Below are 11721 nucleotides of genomic sequence, written 5' to 3'. Positions count from 1 at the left end.
TCGAAATAAAATTCTCTATTCTTCAGGATTGTGTGGGGCTCAGTCCCTACTAGAACTCTGGTTATTTTCAGATGATTAGAATTCTCAAACTTGTAATAAATAAATTTTTATTTTCGTTTTTACCAAATTAGTTATGATTGTCTGATGGCGTACGGGTGGACCTGCTACTACTTAAAATTCGAAATAAAATTCTGTATTCTTCAGGATTGTGTGGGGCTCAGTCCCTACTAGAACTCTGGTTATTTGTAGATGATTAGAATTGTTAAATTTGGAAGAAATAAATTTTTATTTTCGTTATTACCAAATTAGTTATGATTGTCTGATGGCATTCGGGTGATGGTGCTACTACTTAAAATTCGAAATAAAATTCTCTATTCTTCAGGATTGTGTGGGGCTCAGTCCCTACTAGAACTCTGGTTATTTTCAGATGATTAGAATTCTCAAACTTGTAATAAATAAATTTTTATTTTCGTTTTTACCAAATTAGTTATGATTGTCTGATGGCATTCGGGTGATGGTGCTACTACTGAAAATTCGAAATAAAATTCTCTACTCTTCAGGATTGTGTGGGGCTCAGTCCCTACTAGAACTCTGCTTATTTGTAGATGATTAGAATTGTTAAATTTGGAAGAAATAAATTTTTATTTTCGTTTTTACCAAATTAGTTATGATTGTCTGATGGCGTACGGGTGGACCTGCTACTACTTAAAATTCGAAATAAAATTCTCTATTCTTCAGGATTGTGTGGGGCTCAGTCCCTACTAGAACTCTGGTTATTTTCAGATGATTAGAATTCTCAAACTTGTAATAAATAAATTTTATTTTCGTTTTTACCAAATTAGTTATGATTGTCTGATGGCGTACGGGTGGACCTGCTACTACTTAAAATTCGAAATAAAATTCTGTATTCTTCAGGATTGTGTGGGGCTCAGTCCCTACTAGAACTCTGGTTATTTGTAGATGATTAGAATTGTTAAATTTGGAAGAAATAAATTTTTATTTTCGTTATTACCAAATTAGTTATGATTGTCTGATGGCATTCGGGTGATGGTGCTACTACTTAAAATTCGAAATAAAATTCTCTATTCTTCAGGATTGTGTGGGGCTCAGTCCCTACTAGAACTCTGGTTATTTTCAGATGATTAGAATTCTCAAACTTGTAATAAATAAATTTTTATTTTCGTTTTTACCAAATTAGTTATGATTGTCTGATGGCATTCGGGTGATGGTGCTACTACTGAAAATTCGAAATAAAATTCTCTACTCTTCAGGATTGTGTGGGGCTCAGTCCCTACTAGAACTCTGCTTATTTGTAGATGATTAGAATTGTTAAATTTGGAAGAAATAAATTTTTATTTTCGTTTTTACCAAATTAGTTATGATTGTCTGATGGCGTACGGGTGGACCTGCTACTACTTAAAATTCGAAATAAAATTCTCTATTCTTCAGGATTGTGTGGGGCTCAGTCCCTACTAGAACTCTGGTTATTTTCAGATGATTAGAATTCTCAAACTTGTAATAAATAAATTTTTATTTTCGTTTTTACCAAATTAGTTATGATTGTCTGATGGCGTACGGGTGGACCTGCTACTACTTAAAATTCGAAATAAAATTCTGTATTCTTCAGGATTGTGTGGGGCTCAGTCCCTACTAGAACTCTGGTTATTTGTAGATGATTAGAATTGTTAAATTTGGAAGAAATAAATTTTTATTTTCGTTATTACCAAATTAGTTATGATTGTCTGATGGCATTCGGGTGATGGTGCTACTACTTAAAATTCGAAATAAAATTCTCTATTCTTCAGGATTGTGTGGGGCTCAGTCCCTACTAGAACTCTGGTTATTTGTAGATGATTAGAATTGTTAAATTTGGAAGAAATAAATTTTTATTTTCGTTTTTACCAAATTAGTTATGATTGTCTGATGGCATTCGGGTGATGGTGCTACTACTTAAAATTCGAAATAAAATTCTCTATTCTTCAGGATTGTGTGGGGCTCAGTCCCTACTAGAACTCTGGTTATTTTCAGATGATTAGAATTCTCAAACTTGTAATAAATAAATTTTTATTTTCGTTTTTACCAAATTAGTTATGATTGTCTGATGGCGTACGGGTGGACCTGTTACTACTTAAAATTCGAAATAAAATTCTCTATTCTTCAGGATTGTGTGGGGCTCAGTCCCTACTAGAACTCTGGTTATTTTCAGATGATTAGAATTCTCAAACTTGTAATAAATAAATTTTTATTTTCGTTTTTACCAAATTAGTTATGATTGTCTGATGGCGTACGGGTGGACCTGCTACTACTTAAAATTCGAAATAAAATTCTGTATTCTTCAGGATTGTGTGGGGCTCAGTCCCTACTAGAACTCTGGTTATTTGTAGATGATTAGAATTGTTAAATTTGGAAGAAATAAATTTTTATTTTCGTTATTACCAAATTAGTTATGATTGTCTGATGGCGTTCGGGTGAGGGTGCTACTACTAAAAAATTGAAATAAAATTCTCTATTCTTCAGGATTGTGTAGGGTTCAGTCCCTACTAGAACTCTGGTAATTTTCAGATGATTAGATTTGTTAAATTTGGAAGAAATAAATTTTTATTTTCGTTTTTACCAAATTTTGATTGTCTGATGGCGTTCGGGCGAGGGTGCTACTACTAAAAAATTCAAATGAAATTCTCTATTCTTCAGGATTGTGTGGGGCTCAGTCCCTACTAGAACTCTGGTTATTTTCAGATGATTAGAATTGTTAAATTTGGAAGAAATAAATTTTTATTTTCATATTTTCTATGTTTTGATTGTCTGATAGCGTTCGGGTGGACCTGCTATTACTACTCCTTCCAGGCAGAGATGCCAACGACCTTCCCCAAACGCAACTGCGCTTGCGCTACAACAAATGCTCTTATTGGTAGAATAAAACTTGTCCATTAGAGTGCATTATATATAAAACATTTTAAATAAACGCGCTTTTTCTAACCAATAAGAGCATTTTTGTAGCGCAAGCGCAGTTGCGTTTGGGGACGGTCGTTGGCATCTCTGCTTCCAGGGTTAAATAAGTTAATAATAAAATTTATTTTTACAGTTCATATTTTCTTTGATGACGCATTTCAATGCGTTCATAAATGCCAAGGGAGTTGCATAAATGAAAATGAAACCCAAGTAAATGAATATGTCATTAAATTTGTTAAGACAGTGGAGCAAAATTTAAAAAAAATGAGAATGCGTGCGAGACCTCCTGAAAAATGTCCAACTCCTTTTGGAGGACGTTTAAAATGGATTTTACCTGGTGGATGTAATTTAGTTGTTTATCTTAAAGACAAAAACAAAATTCGCCACAGAAAACGTTGGAGCCAGGTAGAAAACTGATTTTATGTGTTAAACTTAATATTTATAATTAATTATTAATAAAAGTAAAAAATAATATTTATATATAAATAATAATTTGGAAATTAACTTCAATAATAAAATTTCTAAACCGTAAAGTTTTTCTGCTTCAGGTAATGTACATGTACTATTTGCTAGGCTACAATTTAATGGAACTGCCAATCGATTTAGAGCAAAAAGCGAAAATTGCAGAGAACACTTATATTTTAACTTTAGACGGAGATATAGATTTTCATCCGAGCGCTGTTAAAACTTTGATAGATTTGATGAAAAGAGATAAAAGTTTAGGCGCAGCTTGTGGTCGAATACATCCGATTGGACAAGGTATGCAGATCAATTTAAAGGATAAAATAAGAACAGAAAAATTTAATAACTAATTTATTCTCCATTAATTAATATAATTATGGAATATTTATTTAAATTATTAATCTTGACAACAAATTTAGGTCCAATTGTGTGGTTTCAAAAATTTGAGTACGCCATAGGTCACTGGCTACAAAAATCAACGGAACACGCAATCGGTTGTGTTCTCTGCAGTCCAGGATGCTTTTCACTCTTTCGAGCAAAAGCCCTAATGGATTATAATGTTATGAGGAAATATGCCACAGAATCAACTGAAGCACGACATTATATTCAATATGATCAGGGAGAAGATCGATGGCTTTGCACTCTTATTCTGCAAATGGGTTACAGGGTAAATGTCACGCAAGTTTGCGGAAGAAAAATTTTATTTTCCCTAAAGAAAAATGACGAGAATATTTTCATGTATCATTTATCTTGATCATATATTTGCAAAACTACTATTTATTTTTTATTTTGAAAATTAAATTATCATTAATAATTAGGTAGAATATTCTGCGGCAAGTGATGCTTATACTCATGCACCGGAAAATTTTAATGAATTTTTCATTCAACGTCGACGATGGATTCCTTCGACAATGGCAAATATTTTTGATTTATTGAGTACTTCCGAGGAAACAAGAGAATGCAATAACGATATATCGTCTTTATATATTTTTTACCAATGGGTATTAATGGGTAATAATAAGTTTTCATTTGCTTCGTAATTTTTTTTTTGTTTGCTAGCTAGAAGTAATAATTTTTTAGTAATATTTTTAGTAAAATAAAAACACTTTCTTTTTTTTAACTAGGAGCTACTATTATTGGACCAGGAACTATTTTCTTAATGTTAGTAGGAGCTTTTGTTTCTGCTTTTCGAATCAACAATTACACTAGTTTTTCCTTCAATTTCATTCCGTTATTGTTGTTTATAATTGCATGCCTATACTGCAAGGAGTCTATACAAGTAAAATTTTATATTTATCTTCCTTAATTTTAAATTTTACATTTTTTTTTAGCAAAGACACAATATGTTTCTTTTCAAATGTTCTAATTTTTAAAATCAATATAATGCTAATTTAATTTTTTATTTCTCTGACATTTCCTTGATTTTCCAACAAAATTCTGATTTTCCTCTTTCACTGATTTCTAAATTCAATTTTTCAAAACTTGAATAATTTTGTTAAATAAATATTTAAATAATTATTACTTGTTTTTCCATGGGAAATAAAATTAGAAAATGTTTTAATTAAAACCTTCTGAAATTTAATAATTTCTTAAAATTACAATAATTTTATAAATCTTTCAAAACTAAAATATTTTCTACAACTTTTTAACTAAACTTCATTTCCAAATCAATTATTTTCAATTTTTCTTATAATTATTTAAATACAAAAATTCAATTTTCCATAATTATTGTAACTGTAAATGTTTATGGTTCTTTTTTATAAAAGTTATTAAGATGAATTACTGAAAATATTTAACAAAAACTGTTGAAAGTAACTGATTTTTAAAAAATTATAATAATAAAATTCTTAAAATTAAGTTTTTAAATATATTTTTAAATAATTTTTGAAAGTTTATAGGTTTTCAATTTATACAATTGAAAAATTTCCAAATAATTGAAATTTGGTAAAATCTTTTAAAAATAATTGAATTTTCAAAAAATATAAAAAGAAATAATCAAATTTTTATGAAGAATTTTAATTTTAAAAATAAACATGATTTCTCCAAAATTTTAAAAATTCTAAAAAAGTAAATTTTGAAAAATATTAATTTATTTTGTTCGAAGATAATTATCTTCGAACAAAAATAAATCTAATAAAAATGAATTTTAAAAAATTATAAGGAAACAATTATAAGACTCAGTTTTTTAAAAATATTGCAATGTAATTTTACGAAAATAATTGAATGTCTTTCAAGAATTTTTGAACAATTTAAAAGTAACTAATTTTTTGTTGAATTTTCATAAAAAATGTTGAACATGATTGTTTTTTCCAAAGTGTTAAATATAATTCGAAAACATTCTAATGTTATTATTTTTTGTACGTATTTGAATTTTCGGAAATATGTAATTGAAATTATTGAAAATAATTGAATTTTAAAAAACTACAAGGAAAAATTCTATAAGTATTCCTATTTTTAGAAATATTTTAATATAATTTTTAGAAGCTAATTTTCATTAATTTTCATATTTTTAAATTTACACATGAAGATTTTTCTTTGCAATTTTTGAGAATTCAATTATTTCCAAAATTTGCAATTAAAACTCCTCAAAAGTTGATTTTCAAAAATTGTAATAAAATACTTGAAAAAAATAATTATTTCAATTAAATTATACAAAATTATAAAAATCGAAATAAATTGCATTTTATACAAAAAATATAGTTTTTGTGGCAAAACTTGAAAGAAAAGGCAAAAAAGTCGCAATTTTTGAAAATAAATCGAAAAAAATTGTATTTTTTTAAAAAAAGTCGAAAAAGTTATAATATTTGAGGTCTGTATTCACACTAAAAATTATAAGATACTCAAAAAAAATCATTAAATTATTGAATAATTGAATGTTTCTCATATTTGAATTCTCATAAAGAATTTTATGAACACATTTTTTAATAATTGAATTCTTTGGGTAAATTTTAATAAAATTTTTAAGAATAATTACATTTTTCGAGGAATTTGATTGAAATTGTATTAAAAATAATTGAAATTTTGCGCTGAGTTTTATTATTTATGAAAATAATTGAATTACTACAAAGAAATTGATAACAAAATTGATAAATAATTGAATTTCTGTGAAATTTTTATTATTTATGACAATAATTAAATGTTTGCGTAGAATTTTATCAAAATTTTGTTTAAATTATTGAATTCTTTTGGAAAATTTTATTAAAATAGTAGATATTGAAAATCATTGAATATAGGGAAATTTTTGAAAATAATTGTATTGTTTCAAAGAATTTTATTAAAACTTTCAAAAATAATTAATTGTATGGAAATAATTGAATTGCTGAAAAAATTTTATTAAAAAATAACTAATTTCTTTAGAGAAATTTTGTTAATATTTTATGGAAAATAATTGAATTTCTCCGAAGAATTTTATTGTTTATGAAAATAATAAATAATAATAAAATTAATTCTTTTTATTTAAATTTGTTTTCTTTAACAGTTAAAGTTAGCGGAGATAATTTCAACAATTTACGGATTAATCATGGGCATTGTCCTAGTGGGAATAGTACTTCAAATTTCTGAGGATGGACTTCTCGCACCGAGCACCTTGTTATTCTTTATAATAACTGGTCAGATAGTAATAGCAGGATTTCTTCATCCTCGAGAAGTGTCCTGTCTTATTTGCATAGTTATTTACTATCTCACTGTGCCTTCCATGTATATGCTTTTAATTATTTTTGCTCTTTTTAATCTTCACAACATCTCTTGGGGAACTCGAGATGCCAAACCGCCTGTCAATCCTAATACCGTAAGTAAATTCTATCTATTCTTTCAGTTTTTGATTTTTTTTTACAATAAATAATAAATGCCAAAGAAAATGGGTTTTTTCAAATAATTGAAAAAATAGAATTTGAATTACTTTGAATTTTTAAAGGAAATTAATGAAGAAGACGCTGAGAAAAATGCAGATAAAAAGAAAAATGACAAATATTCTGCAATTAAGGACTTGATTGATTTTATTTTGGATAAATTATTTAAATGCTGTATGTACAGTGGAGAATCAAAAGAAGAAATGAAAATCAATCATTGTATTCAAACGCTCTCACGAATAGAGGAAAGACTGAAAATAATCGACAAGTAAATAATAATTTAATTTAAACGAACAAAATACATTTAAAATTAATTTATAATTTATATCCAGACATTTTCGAATTATTCCCTTATTTTTCAAGTCCCTAAAGTTGGAGTCAACATAATATTTTGTTTCATCAAAACCGAAAAGAATATCAAGAATTTGATTAAAATTGTGGAAAATAATTGAATCTTGGAGAAGAATTTTATTATTTATAAAAATAATTGAAATTTTGACAAGAATTTAAAAAAAAATTTGAATATAATTCTCAAATACCAAAAAATAAATGACTTTTTAATAATTTTTTTTCAGAAAAGTTGACGATAATCCTGAGTCAATTGTTGAATGTGTCAATTCGGTAATTCACGAAAAAGAATCAGTTATTTTAACCATGAGTAAATCAGAAAAAGACAGTGTTATTGACACTAAATCAGAAGAAGAAATTTTCTTCGATAAAGATAGTTCCAGTTATAGAACTCGTATAGAATCTAGTTGTGAATTTGAAGAATCTGAATGTTCCGAAAGTGAAAGTGACAGTATCAGTGACGATAGAAGTTCTTTGGAATCTGTTAAAAATGATACCGACTTCATTGTCAATCCCCCATGGATATTTGATGCCGAATTGGGAAAAGGTGGAGTGAGTTTTATCATTAAGAAAGAAGAAAACTTTTGGAACGATGTCATTGAAGCTTATTTAAAACCAATTCCAATGGATGAAGAAACTAGAAAGAAAAATGTTGGTTTTATTGTTATTATTACTATTTTCATTATTATTAATATTATTATTATTATTACCTAATATTATCATTATTATTATTATTATTACCTAATATTATCATTATAATATAATGAAAAAAAATATATCAAAAAAATATTATATTTTTTTTTAACTATACGATTTTTCGTAAATAATAATTTATATTCACTACAATTTTGGACATTCAAAGGAACAAAATTTTTTTCCAGTTTAAATATTTTCAAACATTATTGCACTGAATTGAAAAATAATGTAATTTCTACATTATTTAGTTAAGAATTAATTGTTTTAATATAATATACTTAAAATAATTTTTTTAATTAAAAGAAAAAACAAATAAAGAGTAGTATCAAAAATATTGACGATCATTTAAATGTTCAAAACTTTAGGGATGGAATAATTTATAAACTTGCGAAATTCTGCTTTCAGGAAAAAGTTGCAAAGGATTTGAAAGATTTGCGGAACAAGTGTGTTTTTCAATTTTTAATGATAAACACACTGTATGTACTAATGATTTTTGTGATGCAACTCAACAAAGATAAACTTCATATAGAATGGCCATTTGGAGCAACTTACAATATCACTTATGACAATGAAAATCCATATGTATGTATAAGTTAATAAAAATTATTATTATTATGCAAATTTCAAATTTTTTTATTTTCAAATATCAATTTCAATTTTTTACTGATTTGAGATGAAAAAAAATTTAAAAAATTTACTTATTAACATTTAATTAATTATTGTTAACTTCTTTCAACTTTAATATAATTAATTATCATTATTATTTTCTAAAATATTAATAAAATTCTTTGAAATAATTCAATTATTTTCAAAACATTTAATAAAATCTTTCGCAAGAATTCAATTATTATCAGTATACAATTTTAACTAAATTCCTCGAGAGAATTTTCATTTTCTTGGAAATAATTAAATTATTTTCAAAAATTGTTGGTTAGAATTCAATTATTCTCATAAATAAAAACATTCTTTGGAAATATTTAATTATTTTAAATACAATTTTAATAATATTTGATGAAATTTAATTATTTAATCAAATTCTTGGCAAGAATTCGATTATTTTTTTAAATTTTTGATAAAGTTTATTGTTTATTAAAATTTAATTATTTTCAATACATTTTTAATTTAATTTCTCGAACGAATTCAATTATTGTCAATAATTTAAATAAAATTCTTAGAAACAATTTAATTATTTTTAAATATTTTAATATAATTCATGACAAGAATTTAATTATTTTCAATGCAGTTTTTCTTAAATTCCTCGAAAGAATTTAATGATTTTAAATACAATTTTAATAAAATTTCTTGATAAAATTCAATTATTCTTAAAAATTTCAATAAAATTGCTTGAATAAATTTAATTAGTTTCAAAAGTTTTTAATTTAAAAAAAAAATTTTTTTTTTAAATTTTTAAAAATTCTTTGAAACAATTCATTTGTTTTCAAAAAAATTTTTTTTTTAAATTCTTATTTAATTAACTCTCTTAATTGTTTTCAGATAATTCACGTTGAAGAATATTCTTTACGTCTCGAACCAATTGGTTGTGTTTTCATTGTAACATTCTTCAGTATTATTTTCGTTCAATTTGTATCAATGTTGTTTCACCGATTTGAAACATTTTCTCATTTGTTGGCTCAAACCTCTTTAGATTTGTATTGTTGCAAAAAAGTGAGTATATTTAATTTTAAATTAAAAATATTTCTATAAATAAAATATTTTGTTTGAGGGAAAAAGTTGTTCATTTCCAATAATTAAATAAATAATTTTCACTATTTTCAATTTGCAGACTGGCCTTTCTGATAAGACTATTGTAAACCGGTATCACGACATATTTTCCAAATATCTGCTAAAAGCTTACGATAAAATGATTCAAGGTGACACAATAAGAGCCATGCAACCACCTGAAACTAGAAAAACTATTCTTGACCATACAGAACGCAAGGAGTCGTTTATTATGGACAATTTTGATACACTATTTCATGAATATTTGGATAGAAGTGATTTGGCTGGTAAAAATGATTTATTTTCACCCATTTTTATGAATTAAATGAGAATTATTTGTGTATAAATGGAATTGACAATTGTATTTTAAATTTCAGTTTTAATTTTTCAAATATTGAAATAATTACAATTTCAATCAATCTCTAAGTTTTAATTAGTAGTTTTCTTTTAATTACAGAGTGCGAATTTGTTTACCAATTAAATAGTTAGAGTTTTACTATAATTTTAATTATTCGAAACTGCTTATTTGATAGTAAAATATATTTATTAACTGAAATAAGAATTTTCACTATTTCAATTAATATTTTACTATTAAATTAGTATTTCTTATACCATAAAAATGAGAAAAGTTCGCATAAAATCAAAGATTAATTGAAAAAAATATTTCTTAAACGAAAAATAACAATTTTTCAGTTTACAAATTCTTTTTCTCAAAATAATTGATAAAAATTTGTAAAATATTTTTCAAAGGAAAAATTATAAAACTGACCTAGAGAAACATTTTTTCTCTTAATTCGTTGATCATAAACGTTGTGAACTTTACCAATATTTTAATTTTGTAAAATCCTTACTACTTAATTATTATAAACGAATCCGAACTCTTTAATTATAGCAGAAAACTACTAATTCAGATTATTTAGAGAGTACCAGTAATTTACTTTTAAATTAATCAGTAATATTTTAAAAAGAAATTCTTTAATTTACTTTAATAATTAAAATTTTATTTTCCAGAAAAATCGGGAAAATTTAATCAAAGTGTAATAAATGTTATGAACCATCGTTCTACTCTTCATAGAACTGAACAGAGAGAAAAAACTTCGAGTCCTATTTATGAAAGTGCATACGATTTGAGGAAAAGTCCACCAAAAGAAGAAAATTCTAGGAATCATTCTTCTCATGATAATGATGGTTTCACTTCAGACTAATCTCATTAAATTTTTTCTTAACAATTTTATTTTTATTGCCTCAATCAGAAATTAAAATAAATATACCAAACTTGCGAAGCAAAAATATAATAATAATCCCTACAGATTATATGACGCTAATTTATAATAGACAACCCAAAATGGAAGTTGGGTGTCAAAAATAGTAAATAATAGTAAAATAATAAAAGTATTAATTATAAAATGCTTGCATTGTGAAAAATAGCAGTGACATAGTGACAATAGTGACAAAGGGGTTTAAAAAAAAGACTGTAATCAATGTCCAAAAATTGGCAAATTTTTGACATTTGATATTAAATTGAAAAGATATTTAACTACCTGGATAAAAATTTCTTTAGAAATAATAAATGTTCAATTTCATACTTTAAGAAATTTTTTGTTTATTATTCCATTACGTAATAAATACTTATTAAGTATTTATTAAATTTTCAAAAAAATAAATTGTAATAATATTTTAAAAATTTCTAAAACAGGGT

At 25.3% G+C, this 11721-nt stretch overlaps 1 protein-coding gene across 1 annotated transcript; it reads left to right on the top strand.

Moving 5' to 3' along the window:
• The first annotated feature begins 3086 nt into the window (after window positions 1–3086).
• LOC122505706 (chitin synthase chs-2-like) lies at window positions 3087–11613 on the top strand. Its single transcript, XM_043617490.1, has 12 exons — window positions 3087–3354; window positions 3498–3708; window positions 3831–4078; window positions 4230–4422; window positions 4536–4690; window positions 6890–7198; window positions 7325–7527; window positions 7835–8258; window positions 8709–8885; window positions 9798–9968; window positions 10087–10309; window positions 11034–11613. The coding sequence occupies exons 1-12, from the start codon at window positions 3214–3216 to the stop codon at window positions 11225–11227; spliced, it is 2649 nt and encodes an 882-aa protein (XP_043473425.1). The 5' UTR covers window positions 3087–3213; the 3' UTR covers window positions 11228–11613.
• Window positions 11614–11721: the final 108 nt, after the last annotated feature.

This window comes from Leptopilina heterotoma, unplaced genomic scaffold (genome assembly GCF_015476425.1).
Source record: "Leptopilina heterotoma isolate Lh14 unplaced genomic scaffold, ASM1547642v1 Lhet_365, whole genome shotgun sequence".
NCBI classification, from domain to species: domain Eukaryota; kingdom Metazoa; phylum Arthropoda; class Insecta; order Hymenoptera; family Figitidae; genus Leptopilina; species Leptopilina heterotoma.
This window is presented reverse-complemented; position numbering and strand designations above follow the sequence as displayed.